Source organism: Equus asinus, chromosome 7 (genome assembly GCF_041296235.1).
Source record: "Equus asinus isolate D_3611 breed Donkey chromosome 7, EquAss-T2T_v2, whole genome shotgun sequence".
NCBI classification, from domain to species: Eukaryota; Metazoa; Chordata; class Mammalia; order Perissodactyla; family Equidae; genus Equus; species Equus asinus.
In genome coordinates this window covers 77,910,776-77,928,826 of record NC_091796.1, presented here as the reverse complement: position 1 = coordinate 77,928,826, position 18,051 = coordinate 77,910,776, and the positions used below count along the sequence as shown (strand labels likewise).

General features: G+C 51.1%; 1 protein-coding gene across 4 annotated transcripts in view; it reads left to right on the top strand.

Moving 5' to 3' along the window:
* Positions 1-14,701: 14,701 nt before the first annotated feature.
* The window catches only part of ACTN1 (actinin alpha 1), a 97,150-nt gene continuing 93,800 nt past the window's right edge, over positions 14,702-18,051 (top strand). For 2 of the 4 annotated variants that reach the window (XR_011504643.1, XM_014860308.3), the window contains exon 1: positions 14,944-15,354. Coding sequence is in view for 3 of the 4 variants with exons in the window: in XM_014860308.3 (XP_014715794.1) it covers positions 15,250-15,354 (105 nt within the window). In the remaining variant the exon portion in view is untranslated. Of the gene's footprint in view, positions 15,355-18,051 lie in introns of all 4 variants that reach the window. The other 2 variants (XM_014860305.3, XM_014860306.3) reach the window with 2 other exon arrangements.

The following is an 18,051-nucleotide window of genomic DNA, read 5'->3' as shown; positions in this document are numbered from 1 at the left end:
TGGGTCTGCAGTCACTGCCTTTTTAAACAGTTGAAAATATTTCAGAACCCACATGATTCCATTTGGTTGTCCAGCCACACCACTGTTTTGGAGAGAAGGCTTTATTTCCTGGAGACTGTGTCTTTCTAATCTCCATTTCCTTCCCCGCCTCTTTGCACATTCCCTTTCTCCCTCCAGATCATCTCCTTCTGTCTGCGGGTTATTCCCCAAACAACTTAGGAAAAGGTGTTGGACTCACCCACACATTTTGACCTGCTTGGGTTCCCGAAATGCTTTGCAGCTATCTAGGAGGTAGGTTAGCTGCTTCTTTGCCATACGCTGGGCAGTTTTGGTGTGACAACAAATGTATTCTGACTTTTAGATGCTGGAAAGAAAGGAATAACAAAGGAGAGAAAAGAAAACAAGAACGAAAGCAATAGTAACACCCAGCGGCTGTCCCTATGTACACGATGATAGCAATTCTGCAGGGCCAGCTTGCACCTACAGGATCAGCCTGCCTCGGGCCAGTCAGAAGCAGGGGGCACCAACAACCACAACAAGCCATATACCAACCACAGGATTATATTTACCCAGGTTTTTTTTTCATCCTTAGTATTTGAAAACATTTCAACACATTCACTGTGAATAATTCTTCTTCCTTCTGAGATATACAGAAACAGGTCAGTGAAGTGACTTGCTCAGGATTATGGACCAAGGTGGGACACAAGAAGATCTTTGAGGCCTGGATGATGTCTTCCATGAGGCTTCTCCTCAAGGCTACCACCAGGGAACATGGTCCTTAAGCTGTGCCAAAAGAGAGTTAGAGGGAACGTGGAGGAGTGTTTCCAAAAGGCAGGAGTGTGAAAGAGGGACTCGAAGCAAAGGCTTGTGGGAGGACATGCCAAGAGGGCCATGACGTAATGTTCCCAGCATCCTCCAGCCCTCTAGTTTAAAGGATCATTAACCACAAATTGTCATGTTGGCTATTATTTGCGTCTGTAATAACAGCCATAACAATGGATGCTGCAAAGGTCAACCCCGGGGCTCCTGTTGCCTAATACATGTGGTAAGGTTGGAGGCAGAAATGGGTGGATAAGGTTTGTTGTTGATCCAAACATGTTTCAGTCTGGCCAGGACAGTGGAGGCCTGAGAGAAACTCCTGATGGAGTTAATCTCCTCTGGGTCCCAGGCAAGGACGGCACCTAAAATTTAACTTGAACACCTTCAAGGTAAGGCACGGAGTGAAAGCTTATCTCACCTTCTTTTCTGAGGTGCAGGACTCGGGGTGGCACTCTGAGAGGCTGGGGCCAGCCACAGGGAGTGGGTACTCACTTGGTTCAGGACAGAGGCCCATCTTGGTCACCAGAGCAAGCAGTGCACCAGTGGTGGAGGATCCCTGGGCTCATGGCCTCCTGAGCAGCTGCTGGGCCCACAGGGGTCTGGGCTGCCCCTTTCTGTCTGGAGGCATCTCAAGTCCCACCTGGCATTGCTGGGGGGGGATCTCAGCACTTCCCCTTCATCCTACAATGGAAAAAGAGGCTGTGAGGGGTGGAGAGAGCTTCCCAAGGGCACCCAGGGAGATGGAGGCTGAGCCAGGACCAGAAGCTGGGGCCCTTGGCTTCCAGTTGGAGTAGTTCCACTCCACCTGGTCTGCAGGTCACCCCACCCCCACCCAACCAGAGGCAGGTGAAGAGGAGCCCAGCAGCCCCCAGCTGGAGATGGTGGGGATGGGGAGCCTGGAGGCCGCCCAGTTCTCATTTACTCGTTACCCCAGGCATGCCTTCCAACAAACGCGCATTGACCACTTACTACATCTCATGCACTGGGATGCAGTTACATGTCAGGGATGAGGGCACGGAGTTTAGAGTGAGACTTTGGTCATTTAATCCCTCTGAGCCTTGATTTCCTCATCTGGAAAAGGGGAAACATTAATCCCCGTGCCTAACACATAGAGTGAGTGCTCCATGAAAGGTGGCTTTACAAGATGGGGCGGGGCCCCCAAGAAGTTCGTGGTCTCTCAGTGCAGCCACATTCATCAAGAGCTGTATATAGACTCGGTGCATGTGAGCACAGGGGTTGAGGAGTGGAGAGGAAAGAATAACGAACGGGGCTGTGCCAGTCATTGCTCTGCCATTCACCAGCTGGACGACCGTAAGCGGGTTCATCAGCCCCTCTAGAGGAGCCCGGGTCTGCTTCTTTGTAAAATGGGATCATATCAACAGCACATAAATGCAGGATTATGGATCCGTGAACTGGACGTGACAAATGTGCAGTGCCTGAGTCTCAGTAGGCATCAGTAACATAGTATCATTTTTGATGTGAAGTGAGAGAGATCTTCACAGAAGAGGCGACATTTGAGTTGAGTTTTGACATGGCAGAGCTTTACAGGGAGATGTTAGAATAGCATGGACAAAGGCACGGAGGCGTGGAGAGATGGCACCGTCAGAGAAGAGCAAACAGCCTGGAGATTCTTTTTTTTTTTTTTTTTTTTTTAAGATTGGCACCTAAGCTAACAACTCTTGCCAATCTTTTTTTTTTTTTTCCTTCTGCTTTTTCTCCCCAGATCCCCCCGGTACATAGTTGTATATTCTAGTTGTGGGTCCTTCTAGTTGTGGCATGCGGGACGCCACCTCAACGTGGCCTGACGAGCAGTGCCATGTTTGTGCCCAGGATCCGAACCAGCGAAACCCCAGGCAGCTGATGCCGTGCGAACTTAACCACTCAGCCACGGGGCTGGCCCCAGCCTGGAGATTCTGAAGCAGGCAGCCTGTGGGAGACCGGTAGAGAGAAGCAGGCTATAATGCACCTTGTGCCTGACGTAAAGAAATTTGGGGGCCGGCCTAGTGGTGCAGCAGTTAAGTTCGAACGTTCTACTTTGGTGGCCTGGGGTTCGCCCTTTCAGATCCCAGGTGCAGACATGGCACCACTTGGCAAGCCATGCTGTGGTTGGGGTCCCACATATAAAGTAGAAGATGGGAATGGATGTTAGCTCAGGGCCAGTCTTCCTCAGCAAAAAGAGGAGGATTGGTGGCAGATGTTAGCTCAGACCTAATCTTCCTCAAAAAAAAATAAAAGAAAAATAAAAGAAATTTGGGCTTTGGGAAGAGGGTCCTCAGAGATTTTTGAGCTTACATAGGGCAGGATCAATTTGGCATTTATAAGATATGCTTTGTTAGCTCTTTCTTGGCTACTGGTTTTTTGTTTGTTTATTTTGCCAAGAGCCACCTTATGACAGCAATAATACAATAGGGATAAACTCCTGACTATCTGTCAGAACCCTATTGGTTGCAAGTGGCAGAAAACCAAACTCAAACTAGGTGTGGTGGTTTTCAAATATATCCACAAATTCCCTTGATCCTCCTCCCTTCAAGAAGTGGAGCCCGATTCCACTCTCTTGAGCGTAGGCTGGACCTTGTAACTCTCTTCGAACAAATAGAGTGAATGGAAGTGACAACATGCACCTCAGAGATAGGTCATAAAAGGCGTGCCCCACTTGCTCTCTCTTGGATAGCTCATTCTGGGGGAAGCAGGCTGCCACGTTGTGAGGATGCTCAATCAGCCTACTGGGAGCCCACATGGCAAGGAGCGGAGGCCTCCTGCCAACAGCCACATGGGTGAACCGCTGTGAAATCACATCTTTCAGCCCAGTCAGGCCTTTGGAATCCTTGCTAACATCCAGACGGAAATCATGTGAGGGATCCTGAGCCCAAACCATCCAATTTAGACCACTCCCAAATCCCTGACCTAAAGAAACCATGAGATAATAAATGCTTGTTCTTTCCCGCCACTGTGTTTTGCAGTAGTTCATTTTGCAGCAATAGATAACTAATACAGGAGCTTAAACAGAACAAAACAAAACAAAACAAAAACAGAGAGAATTCATTGGTGCACATAGCTGATCAAAACATGTCGGGGGGCCGGCCCGGTGGCACAGTGGTTAAGTGCACATGTTCCGCTTCAATGGCCCCAGGGTTCGCCAGTTCAGATCCCAGGTGCGGACATGGCACCGTTTGGCAAGCCATGCAGTGGAGGGCATCCCACATATAAAGCAGAGGAAGATGGGCACAGATGTTAGCTCAGGGCCAGTCTTCTTCAGCAAAAAGAGGATTGGCAGCAGTTAGCTCAGGGCTAATCTTCCTCAAAAAAAAAAAAATGTCACCAGGACTCAGTTGCTCTTCATTTCTTAAAACTGTTTTCCCCTGCACTGGCTTTTTTCTCAGGTTCCATGCTGTGGCTCCTGAAATCTCTAGGTGCATAGTGTCCTTGCTGCTGGGATCTCCAGTGGAAAAGTCTGTGCGCCTCTCTCCTGAGAGTCCCAGCAGGAGTCCCAGAGTGTCATTCATTCTGATTGGGTCCCAGCCCATCCCTAAACCAACTGTTGTGCTCTGATTGGCCAGGTTCATCATTTACCCAGCCCTGGTGGTTAGGGTTTGGGTCAACCCCACCCTCAGCACAGGGCCTCCGGCAGGGGAAGTGCCCCTAGGGGAAATCAAGGTCGAGTTGCCAGGAGGGGAAATGGTTGCTGGGCAGTGAAACAACCAATCTAATATACCCAACTTTGTATTGTGCTTTTCCGTGTGTGTCTCATGTGTGTTGTTCCACATTAGCCACCTGACCTCCTGGCTGTTTCTCGAATGCTTTTGCTTCATCATCTCATTTAGGTCTTAAATGTTACCTACTCGATGAAGCCTTCCATGAATACTCCATTTTAAATTAACTTCCCGGGGTCAGCCCAGTGGCGCAGCGGTTAAGTGCACACGTTCCGCTTTGGCGGCCTGGGGTTCTCCGGTTCCGGTCCCAGGTGCAGACATGGCACCACTTGGCAAGCCATGCTGTGGAGGGCATCCCACATATAGAGTGGAGGAAGATGGGCACAGATGTTAGTTCAGGGCCAGTCTTCCACAGCAAAAAGAGGTGGATTGGCAATGGTTAGCTCAGGGCTGATCTTCCTCAAAAATAAATAAATTAATTAATTAATTAACCTCCCTCTGCTTCTCTACTGTGATACTGTGATTTATAAGAAGAAATATCTATGTTGGTCTTTGTCTCCATTTCTGGCATAGGGCTCCTCAAACCTTTGGAATTTCTTAAGTGATAAGAGCAATAAAGGTGCCCTGATATTCATAACAAACCCCTTTCAATCACACCTGAGTTTATGTTAATGAGGTGACTTTTGGAGGGCACCTAAGGGTGAGGGCTGGTTGCAGGGGAGCCAACCTAGTGACTGGAGGGTTGGAACTTTCAGTCCCACCCCCCTGACCCCTGGGGACGGGGAGTGGGGTGGAGTAATCTGCTAAATAAAATGTTTCTCTGAGTTTTGTGAGCAGCTCTAGCAAATTAATCAAACCCAAGGAGCAGGTCGCAGGAAGCTCTGGTCTATGGCTAGTCAGTTGTGCACAGGTGACAACCTAGTCCTGCATTTGGTGTCTAGCGTCTTGTGGGACTGAACCCTTAACCAGCGGCATCTGATGCTATGTCCCGGCAGATGGTGTCAGAACTGAGTTGAATTGTTGGACCCCTGGCTGGTGTCAGAGAATCGCTTGGTGGTGTGGAAAACCCACATTCAGACCCCCATACTCTCAATTCCCCTTCCCTGCTTAACTTTTTTCCTTAACACTATCACGTTATTTTCCTCATTTATCTTATTATCAGTCTCTCTCATTGGAATGTAAGCTTCATTGAGCAGGGATTTCTGTCCATTCTGTCACTGCTACACCCTCTGTGACAGAACAGTGTCTGGCACATAGTAGGTACTCAGTCACTAATGGATGGATGAATGAGTGAATGTTTATGGCCATCCTGTGAAGGAGGTGGGATGAAGATGATTCCCCTGTTTATTTAAATTAAATTAAAAATTAAATTATTTATTTATTTTTATTGAGGAAGATTAGCCCTGGGCTAACATCTGCTGCCAATCCTCCTCTTTTTGCTGAGGAAGACTGGCCCTGAGCTAACATCCGTACCCATCTTCCTCTACTTTATATGTGGGACGCCTACCACAGCATGGCTTGCCAGGCGGTGCCATGTCTGCACCCAGGATCTCAACCGGCAAACCCCGGGCCGCCGAAGTGGAACGTGCGAACCTACCTGCTGCACCACCAGGCTGGCCCCTGTGCTTGAGTTTTTTACTCAGCCTGGAAGTGAACTTCCTCTGTCATTTCATTTGCCAGAACTAGTCCAGTGCCCCCACCCAACTGCAGGGGGCTGAGACTCCCGTGTCCCGGGAAGGGGAGAGGACTGGATGGGGGTGGCCGTAGGTGACTTTCGAGCACAGGCACTGGGCTGGCCCCTCCTTCTGTTTTATAAATAAGGACATTGAAACTTGGGAGAAGGATCCTGTTGGCAAAAAGATTAAAGAGAAAATTTTTTTCAGCTTTAATTGTTGAGTGTTAATGAGAAAACAGCAGAGGGGGACTTAGTGCATTACAGTGTGTTCCCACCAAGTGAAGGTTAAATGATGCCCTGATGCAGTTGTTCAAATAGAGAAAGTAGTAGGAGAACTGAGTCATCGCCTGGCACATGGTGATACAGGCATCCCGACTGCAAAGAACCACCTGCTTCAGCACAGCAGAACTTAAATCACGCTGGGAGCAGCAGTTTCATTTTAGCAAATAGCAACAGTCACATTGAAATTAATACGGCTAACTTGAATCTTACTGGTTTTACAGTTTCTTTTACCTAGAATTTGTAAGCTTGTTTTGATTTTATGTCAGTTGTAAACCTTCAAGAAGCTTGCACCTAGTTTTATGCTTGTGCACATTTACGGAACCGTTAAAACAAAAATTAAGTAACTTCGTGAGAATTTGTACCTTTTTAAAGGAACTTGCTCAGTATTCAAGATTGAGAAACACTCTTTCAGAAGACTCAAGCCCTTTGTCACTGGAGACAGAAAGGAGGAGCCTGAGAGAGGTGTTTCTAGAACAGGGCTCAGAGCTGAAAGACCACCTGCTGAATAAACTGAGGCCTGCGGAACTCGGGTCTCCTGACCCCAGGGCTCTTTCTCTGACTGTATCCTGCTACCCAGATAAGGACACTTGCTCCCCAAGAGCTATCCCATCACCCCCATGGAAATGACCTGGGCAGGCCTCTAGGGTGGAGCTGTGGAGGACCAGTGGGACCCAGCTGCTAAGAGGGAGGAAGCTGCGGTCAATCAGACTGGCCTGCAACTCAGTCCCCTAACCTGGAACCTGCAAGCCAGCTCCCATGGGATGTGCGTGTGGTAGGCGGGGGTGGGGCTGGGGGAAGGGGTGTTGCTCAGCAGGAATTTCCCAGCTGTGGTTAAAGTGTTTTGCTCTGATATGTGCTGGGAACTAGAGATAGATAGGGGAGAGCCCCCAGCCCTCCTGGCGGGCTCAGGCTAGTCAGCAATCAGGCATGATGATCTCTCGCTTGCAGAGCTGCCCTCAGGGTAGCTATCTGAGGTGGAGATTTCTGAGCTCCTGCTTGGGTTCAACCCCTGGAGTTTGGGGGAAAGATTCACGCAAAAAAAAAAAAAAAAAAAAAAGAAAAAGAGGGCACGACATAGGCCAGATGTTCCATCACCTGAGACCTAAGACCTGCGAGCCGGGCAAAGCATGGGAACCAAAGAAACTTTTCCGCCTGCTCCAGGCCAGTCTTTACTAGAGATCCTGCAAGAGGGATGCTGCCAGCTCTCTTCTTTCCTCCCCTGACTGGCCTGTGGTGGGTGGGGCAGGAACTGGCCCAAAGGCAAGCAGCCTTCCTCTGGGGACTTAGAGCTGGTGAGGGCTGACAGCTGCTGCTGCCTGGGGCAGACAAGGGAGATGGTCAAGTCAGTTTCTCCAGCACTGGCTTCTTGGGAGTTCAGAGGACTTAGGAAATGCTTACATGGACTATGGCAAAGGACTGGCCTCCTAGGACCTCCCACAGGTCAATGGGGGAAACTGAGGCACAGAGATGAAATTTGACTAATGCCATTTTTCATTCAGCAACGATTGAACTGGAGCATCCATTGTGTCCTAGGCCCTGTGTTAGGCTGTGTGGAGGGTGGGGCGAGAGAGAGGGTAAGACTGCCTAGGGACAGTTGGGGGTAAAATGTGGACAAAGGACCATAATAAAGGAAAGAATGCTGTCTCAGTTATAAATGGTGTGCAATGGGAAATCAGAAGGTGAGTTCTTGAATTAGATTGCTATTGGAACTGGGAACAACACTGAGGTCTCTGGCCTTCTGAGCTAGAAACCCAAGAAACCATGTTTTTCCCTCTCTGCTAGCCTTCTGCAAATACACTCTGCCCTTAGTTCTTAGGAAGAGCCCACAAGGAGCCTATTGTCATTAGGCTGTAAGATTAGGGAGAGATTCAGAACGCAATGAAGGAAATCCCCAGATCTCTGGGCTGGGAGGTCCATGGAGCTTTTAGTTTCCAGAATCTTGCAGATTCTACTTGTCTGTTTTTCCCCACAGGGCTTTGCGTAGGGTAAGAAAAAGGAACTATGAGCAGTGAAGTGGCTGCTGCCTGCCAGGCACTGGGCTGCCATACCACACTCTTTCTGTCACTTCATATGTCATTCCAGTTCATTGTTATCCTCTCAGACTGTGCCTGTTGATAACCGTTGGACAGACAAATTCTAGAGGAGGAAGCCATGGTTGGCCCCAGCTAGACCAGGAGGTTTGGGAGGAAGCACCCCCTTCTTTGGGTCTCCTAGCATTCTGCCTGGCAGAGTGGGTGCTGGATAACTACTCCCAGAACCCATAGACATAATTCCTCCTTCTTTCCCAGGGAAGTTGGGCCATCTGCTCCATAGCTAGGTTCTTTCAACAGCAAAGCATCTATGGCTTTCTGGGTGACTCATTGCTGCCTAGATTGGGGCAGAAGTGGCCGTCTGGAGTGCTGGTAATGGATTCAGCTGGCGTCTCAGAGCTGCTGCTGCTGAGTTGGGAGTTCTCCATTCCTTGAGCAGCTCCAGAGAAAGGCCCAACTGGTTGGTGGAAGGAACTTCAATGACTTGAGCAAACATTTTGAGTCTCAGTCCACAACCACTGGCATGTAGAATAGCAAGAACTCTGCCCCCCCTCTCAGTTCGTCACTGCACCCAGAGAAATTCAAAGGATGGATGGAAAAAGGGCCACGAAGCCTGAGCCTCTGGGAAGAAAGGAGTCAGGATTGTTTCCCAGATGAATCCTCCTATTTTCCTTCATGATCTTACTTCATGCCTCTGTGGCTGCCCATGTGACCCCAGGGATTTTTTTTTTTTTAAGGAGCTGTTTTTCTTAAACTTTTTATTGAAAAGTCATGTAAAATAGACCTGCTTCAGCTTCCCACCAAAGCAAAACAAACCAAAATGCTCCCACCAGGGGCTAAACAGTCTCCCCAAACAATCCTTCATGGACTATTTATTGAGCATCTTCTAAGAGAGACAGGACCACATCTGTCTTGTTCACACCTGCATCTTTACTCTCCAGCACAGTGCTGGGCACAGAGCAGTTGCTTGATAAATATTTGTTGAATGAATGAATGAATGAAATGTGGGGAATTAATGAAATGTGAATGTCATTGTCCCTGATCTCAAGCAACTAATAAATTGAGAATAAATTGCTACTAGAATCAATGGCAGCAGGAATGGGAGTTATTTATTCAAAAGGTCAATAAGCATATGACAAGATTAAACCCCTAAAAAGAGACCACTACTCACCCACCATAAGGGCTAAAATTAAAAATGAAAACTGACAATACTGAGTGGTAGGAGGATGTGGAGCAACTGAAAGTCTCACCCCCTGCTGCCTGGAGATTGCGTTGTTACAGCCAACTTGAAAAATTGTTTAGCAAGATCTACTTGAAATTGAAACATACACCTACCCTATCACTCGACAGTTCCATTCCTGGGTTTATACCCAAGAGAAATGAACACATATGTTCACCAAAAACACACATAAAAATGTTCACAGTGGGCCGGCCCCATGGCCGAGTGGTTAAGTTTGCGTGCTCTGCTTTGGTGGCCCAGGGTTTTGCCAGTTCAAATCCTGGGCACGGACGTGGCACTGCTCATCAAGCCATGCTGAGGCAGCGTCCCACATGCCACAACTAGAGGGACACACAACTAAAAATACGCAACTATGTGCCCAAGGGCTTTGGGAGAAAAAGGAAAAATAAAATCTTTTAAGAAAAAAATGTTCATAGCAGCTTTATTCATAGTAGCTGCAAACTCGAACCAAGGTTAATGTCCATCAACAAGAGAGTGGATAAATGACTTAGGATATAGTCACAATGGACTACTGCACAACAACAAACAAACAACCTCCCCCCAAATTAACTACTGACACCACATACACAAATCTCACAGACATTAAATTGAATGAAAAATCCAGAAACCAAGGTGTTACATACTGTATGATTCCATTTACATGAAATTCAAAAACAATTAAAAATAATCATTCGTGATAGGAAGTCAGAATAGCGGTTTCTTATGTGGATCCAGAATATAGATTGGGAAGGGGCATGAGAAAACCTGAGGTGCTGGAAATGTCTTATATCTTGACCTGGGTAGTGGTTACCTGGGTGTAGACACATGTAAAATTTCACTGAGTTGTATGCTTCAGATCAGTGCACTTGGGGAATGCATTTTACTGTATGTTATACCCCAATTTAAAAAAAAAGAATGGATGTTATAAACATACATACACCTTAGTATCCCTAAAAAATCAACACACTTAGTAACTATGTTCTCTCTATAGAAGGTGTTGTTACATGGGATGAGCATCACCAGTGTCATGGCCGCCAGTGAGTCCTGGATGGAAAGATTGGCCAATTCATCATCTTTGGTTCACCCCTCAGGGCCTCTGCCCTATGGAGCAGACCAAGATGACCAGTTATTATTATTATTATTTTTTGCTGAGGAACATTTTCCACATCTGTTGCCAATCTTCCCCTTCTGCTTGGGGAACATTCACCCTGGGCTAACATCTATGCCAATCGTCCTCTATTTTGTGTGAGGGTTGTCCCCACAGCATGGCTACTGACAAGTGGTGTAGGTCTGCACCTGGGAACTGAACCTGGGCTGCCGAAGTGGAGCACGCTGAACTTAGCCACTAGGCCACAGGGCTGGCCCCCATCAGTTATTATTTCAAATCTCTCCCCTCCCTTCTTCCCATACACTCAGGGACATCCTTGCCCATCCTGACTGCCCTCTCCCCTTTCAGAACATGACAGCCTTTTCTCTTTTTATTGGCCCATCCTTTAGCTTATGTCCTAGAACCCACATGGTCCAGTCTTCTCAAGAACTTTGTTCCATCCCCCAACTTGCTTTTGCTTACATTTTCAATTCTTTCCTCTCAACTGAGTCCTTCCTCTCAGACTACAAACAGCTCAAGTTTCTCCTATTCTAAAAAACAATTCTTCCTTTGACCTCAGACCCACCTCCAGCTCCTACCCAATATTTCTTATTCCTTTCTTTATTCACAGCCACCATTTATTCACCTCCTAGTGTCTCTTAAACTCACAGCTTTGGCCACATGACTGAAATTCCATGGGCACAGGTCACCAATGAATTCTCAAATGTCACAGCCAAAGAACACTTTTTAGGCCTTACTCTCCAGACTTTTCTGATCTATCTGATGTTGCTGACCCTCTCACTCTGAAACTTCACTCCTTTGACTTTCACAACACCATATGGTCCAGGTCTCCATATTCCTGCTGACCACTGCCTCTCTGTCCCCTTCGAGGGTTCCTGTTCTTTACACTCCCTTTCTAAGTGCTACTTGTCTGAGTTCTGCCCTTGGTCCTCTTCTCAGCTCCACTTCGGCATTTTTTGTGGAATGTCTCATGGTGTCAGCACCGCCCACATGCAGATGACTCTCAGATCTCAGGTCAGGGCTATGCAGTCAACTGCTTGCTGGACAACTGAATCTGGACATTCTCAGAGCATTTCAAGTTCAGTGTGTACAAACTCAATTGATGATTCCACTCCCAAACCTGAAATTCTCTCTTTCAATTGATTGTACTTCCATCACTCACCAGATCATCCAAACTGGAAGCCCATGGTTAAAGCAGGGGTTCCCAACTCTGTTGATATTTTGGGCTGAATCATTCTTTGTTGTCGGGAGACTGTCCTGTGGTAACCTACCAGTTGTGACAACCAAAAATGTCTCCAGACATTGCCAAATATCCCTGTGTGCGTGTGTGTGTGTGTGTGTGTGTGTGTGAAGTAGCCTAGAATTGAGAACCGCTGGGTTAAAGGCATGGGTTTAGGAGTCACATATCCCTGTGCAACTTTGGAGTAGTAAGCCACCTCTCTGAGCCTTAGTTGGCTTTCTCTGAAAGATGCTGACAATTCTCACCTCAGAGGTGGAACTTAAATAATATAGGTGGAGTTCGTGGTCTGTCCCCTATTGGACATTTGTTGAGACCAAGAAAGACTCTTCTTTCTCCTCCTCACATCCAAACTCCAAGGCCTTTCAGTTTTATCTCCTAAGTTTTCTTGTCTATCCACTCTTCTCCATTTGCTATAGACTGAATGTTCATGTCCCGCCCCCGCCCCCTCCATTCATATGTTGAAATCCTAACCCCTCAGTGTCATGGTATTAGGAGGGTGATTAGGCCATGAGGGCAGAGCCCTCATGAACGAGATTAGTGCCCTTACAGAGGAGACCAGAGAGCTCCCTCTCCTCCTCAATCATGTGAGGACACAGCCAGAAGACGGCCATCTGTAGACCAGGACGCAGGCTCTCACCAGACTCCCAATCTGATCTTGGACTTCCCAGCCTCCAGAAGGGTGAGAAATAAATGTTCTTGTTTAAGCACCTAGTCTATAGTACTCTGCTACAGCAGCCCAAACGGACTAAGACACCATTCCTGCCGGGATTACCGCAACCGCTGTGCAACTGGTTTTCACAGCCTCCGGCCAGCTGTGTTCCCCTCAAATCCACACTTGACATGGCGCACGGGGCCTTTGTGGTCTGGCTGCTGCTCACCTCCCCAGTCCTATCTCTTGCCCCTCCCTGCCTTGAATTTCTAATCTAGTCGCCTTGAAATGCTAGGCATTCCTTTTATACCATGCAGTTTCCTGCCCCCATGGATTAGCTCACACTGTTGCTTCTGCCTGGAATAACCTCCCACACTCCTCTTCATCTGCTGACTCCTGTTCCTTGAGGCTCACCTGACTTTCACCTCCTCCAAAAAGTTATACCTGGAGCCTCCTTTCCCATGCTGGGCTCAGAGCTCCTCTTCTTGCTGCCACAGTCCCCTGCTCAGATCCATTTCCTTGCTCTTATCGCATTAAAGTATATTTTTGTTTCTGTGTCTGCTTCTAATGTGCTGCATGGGAGCAAAGACTGTATCTTTCTCATCTCTCTATACATAACATCTAGCTCATCCCCTGACATCCTGACATCCCCTGACATTGGCTGGTGCTCAGCCAATATTAACTGAGTAAATGGATGGATGTGGCACCATCATTACCCTCCATGTTAGGTTTAGAGCCATAGTTTAGAAGTGGTTATAAAATAGTCCATAAATCTGCTGTCTCTGTGGCTCAGAGGCAGCGGTTGCCCAGCCAGGGACTTGCGGCAGGCACGGTGCTGACCGGTAATACATGCATGAACGTGCGAGGTTGACTAAGGAAGCAGGGAGCGACGACACCACGGATATCCGCCTACAACAGCTTCAGCTGCCTTTCCTGAGAGTCAGAGGCACTTTCTTCACTTTTTCCATCTGTGGCCTTTCAAGTGTCCTAAGCCAGGGCCCTTCTGGCGTGAACTTCTTCCTCTCCCTCCCGCACTCACCTCTCCACTACTTGCGTGTCTGCAGTTGACGCAGCCATCCCTTAAGGCCGTAGTATAAAGTAAGCACCACGAGGTCTGCTTGCTACTGTTCCTCAGTCCCAGGGGGCCTCAGAGGAGCCCACCAGGACGGGAGGCCGGCCCCTTCCGGGAACCTGTCCTTGCTGGAGCAGGTGCTTAGACTCTCCTCTCGCCAGGCCGGGGCCGAGGAAGGAAGCCGAGGCAGACACCAAGTAGCGAGAGGTGTTGGGTCAATCCTGCCCTCTTTCCTCCCCCATAACAATCAGCCTTTGTTTGTCAGGCATAAGGTTACAGGTTGACCTGTGGAGTCCTGAGAACCTGCTAGATCCCTTTTCAAGCTCAACTCTGTGAGCCTCAGTTTCCCCATGTGTCAGGTGTGTGTTGGGAGGGGGCCGTGGGGTAGGTAGATCACTCAGGGCCCTCCCTCTCAGTTTTCAGGATACTGCCCGATGTGAATGAGGGTAGCTCCGGCCCTGCCAGCCCGCGGGGACCGGCAGGGGACCCCAGGAAGCTAGGCGACGTCGGCGTCACCCGGGAAGCTCCGCGGCAGAACCGTCCCCTGAGCCGAGCGCGGGCCGCAAAGGAGGCGGGAAAGCTCTGTGGCCTCCGAGCGCCGTTCGCTGGCAAGAAACCGGGCTCCCGGAGGGCAGGGGGCGGCCGGGTCGCTCTGGGCGGGGGGGGGACGGAGTCAGGAAATTCCCAGGAAATTCCTTTCCATTCCAGCTTTCCCCGCCCCCTTTCCTTGGGTGCCAATCTCTCCGGACCATGGGAAAGAGAAAATGAAATGCTTTTCGGGTTTCCTCGCGTCCCTTCTCCAGCCCGGCCGCCGGGGGTTTGGAGCGCGCGTGGGAGCGCAACAAGGCAGGCGCGCCCGAGTTCAGGGCCTGCCAGCGGGCGGCGAGCGCGTCCAAGCCTCGGCGGCTCCTGGGGCTCCTGAGCGCACTGCCGCTCGGTCCCCGAGCTCGGGGAGGCGGCTCCCGGCTTCGGTCCCGTTCAGCTTAAGCTGGTGTCACATGAGCCGCGGGGGAGTGGGAATCCGGGGAGTGGGCGGGGGCGTGCGCGCCGGGCGGGGGCAGCCCAGTCCACCTATATGCGCCGCGGCCCGGCTGATGGATGCCAGGAATTCCCAATGAGAGGCGATGGGGGGAAGTTTGGGCAACTCGGCCTGGCCAATGGAGAACCTCGGGAGGGCTCTGCCCCTTCTCTCCGCCCCCGCCCGCCTCGGCTCCCGCAGAGCGAGTGTATCCGTCTCGCTCAGTGTGCGTGGAGATTAGGTCCGAGAGCCGGCCCCGAGGCCAGCAGTCTGCTAGCTCAAGCCGCCGCCGCAGCCAGCAGCCGCCTTCGGGAGCAGCGCCGCGGCGGAACCGGGCGCAGGGGAGCTAGCCCGGCCCCGCCAGACCAGCCCAACCCGGCCGACTCCGTCTCCACGCCGGGGCAACAGCAGCAGCAGCAGCAGCAGCCGCCGCCGCCCGGAGAGAAGGTGGAGGAAGAAATCCAGCCCCTAGCACGCGCGCACCATCATGGACCATTATGATTCCCAGCAAACCAACGACTACATGCAGCCCGAAGAGGACTGGGATCGAGACCTGCTTCTGGACCCAGCCTGGGAGAAGCAGCAGAGAAAGGTCAGCAACCGCCCCAGCCCGCTGCAGACCCCCGCCCCGGCCCGCTCCGCCTGCCGGGCTCGCGGCTGCAAGCTCCGAACGGGTTCCAGGCGCGCACGAGCGGGGGCGGGTGTTGCGCGGCCGCTGCGAGGTGGGGTGTTGGGTTACAGGCGCCGGGCGGAAGGGGGAGAGCCCTTGCCCCGGAGCCCGCGAACGCCGAGCCCGAGGGCGAGGAGGTGGGGCCGCCGGCGGGCAGGTCGCCTTGGGGCGCGGGATCCAGGCCACCCGGCTGCAGCCTCACCATCCCGGCGGGGGCAGCGCGTGGGGGCGCTGCTCGAGAGGCTGGGATCGAGCCCCCAGCTCCATGGCTGTTTGCTCGGATCGATTTTCCTTTCCCTTCTCCGCCCCTTGGCTGCCTCTTCAAACGGCGTGCGGTGGCAGCGCGCTTCCTGGGCTGCTCTGGGCTGGGTGTCTGCAGGGGACAAGCTGCACGGGACTCTCAGCCTCCCAGCCCCCAGGCTGGAGGGATTGGCAGCCGCCCCCAGGTCTGCCTGGAGGTGGACCTGCTGGAGTGGTGTTGGGGCCGAGAAAACCGGGGGACATACGCGGGTTCCCCAGCGGGCCCTGTGGGGGCGGCGTCAGGACGGCAAACCGTTTTATTGCTTAACGCAGCGGGTTGGTAGCTGCGAGCGGAGATGGGCTGGCGTCTGCGACCTGCCCCTCCGACCCCAGCTCATTGCTAAGGAGAAAGAGAATTTGGGCAACCTGATCTGAGTTGAGGGGCTCCAGAGCAAGGGATTGTCTCCGGGGACATTTGGGGTCATTCTCTCGGGATCCCTACTTGGCCACCCAGCCGCGTCCCAGGCCGGGTGCGCGCTCCGCCACTGGGGCTGACCTCGGAGCTGGCAATGGGACCCGGGCACAGTGGCTAGTGGCAGGAAGAGGTCAGAAACCACTCTCTTTTGGGGGTGGGGAGGGCGCCCCAACCCTGCCTCTGCTTCCTGACTGCGCGGTGAGCTCTTGCCCCAGGCGGCCACGTACCCTAACACCCCCCCACCCCCCCTCGCTGCCCGCTCCCATCCGGTCCCTCCTCATTTTATCCTCCCCCACCCCCGCCCGCTGATCTGGGAATGGGGGGGACAGGATGGCACGTCCCTCTGGATAGTGCGGTTAGGGCTGGGCTTGAGGGAGAACGCTCATGTCCAAAAATGGTAACATTCATTCCCTTTTTTAAACTTAAAAGGGGGGGAGTTTAGGGAGCCGACTGAAGTTTTTTTTTCAGCCAAAGGCATCCTGTATTAGCTCACTCAGGAATCCTAAGCCTGAAACGGCGCCCTTTACTCACTTCGTCAGACAAGCAGAGGTAATTTAAAACACACGCACGAAGGGCTTCCTCAGAGCCCCGCGACCTGAGACCCGGGCGCCGCTGCTGCCGGCCCAGCCCTATTCGGCGACGTCGGAAGATGCTGGCTTCTTTGCACTGTGGCAGTTACTTAAACACCCCTCCCCCTCTTCCTGTCGGCCTCTCAGGGAGAGCTGGGGGACAGGCTGTGACAGCCCCCCTCTCACACGACTTATTTCCTGGGACAGTTGGGCTGTTGGAGCTGAAAATGGAGTGGGTGATTTGGAGATTCCGTGAGGACAAGGCAGGGGGCTCTTTTTTTATTTAAGGTGAAGCCTTCTTGAGAATAGATTTTAAATTGGGACAGGAGGGGTGGGATTAGGGTAGTGGATGTCTTGGGATCTCCCATGAAGCGTAGAAGAGGAGAAATCGCTGTTTACGAGCACCTACTGTGTGCCTAGTTGGGGCAGGAGTGACAGGACTGCCCAAGAATTAGGAATTAGTCCTTTTAAGGCCCGTGGGACTAAGTTCCTGGGGGCAGAAACTCGTCTCCCCAGCACTGAGCATAATAGTCAGTATTATCGAATGAATGAATGTATTAAATGTAGTTGGGGAGAAAAACTATGTAGTGTGTGTGTGCGTGCGTGTATGTTCATAAAACTGACTCTGGACAGCAAGGTGGGAACAAGGTCATCTGGGAAATTTGGTTATCTAGGGGGCAAACTCAACAGTTCTGAGAGCTGGCATTGGCTGCTGTGTGCCAGGCACTGTTCTAGTCTCAGCAGCTCCCAGCAGCTCTGTGGGCCAGGCACCGGAAATGAGGGCAGAGGGGGAAGTAACCAGCCAAGGGTCCCTCCTGGTGCCGGTGGGGCTGGGATGCAGCCATGCTCAGGGCAGACAGCTTCCCCTCCATTTTCCCCTGTTGGTGAGGGAGGCAGGAAAGCTGAGCCTGGCATCCAGAGCCTGCAAGGATCTCTGGACCATGGGGAGCCAACATCTGCTTTGGTGGGGTCAATGGAGGCATGGGGGCCTCACGGCACAAGCTCTGGACCTGACTCAGAAAATCCAAGGCTTTTTTTTTCTGCCATTAATTCCTTTTTTTTGAGGAAGATTAGCCATGAGCTAACATCTGCCACCAATCCTTCTCTTTTTGCTGAGGAAGATTGGCCCTGAGCTAACATCTGTGCCCATCTTCCTCTACTTTATGTGTGGGACACCTGCCACAGCATGGCTTGATAAGTGGTGTGTAGGTCTGTACCCAGGATCTGAACCAGCGAACCCCAGGCCACCAAAGCAGAACGTGAGCACTTAACCGCTGTGCCACTGGGCTGGCCCTCTACCGTTAATTCTTTATGTTACCTTGATAGGTCTCAGTT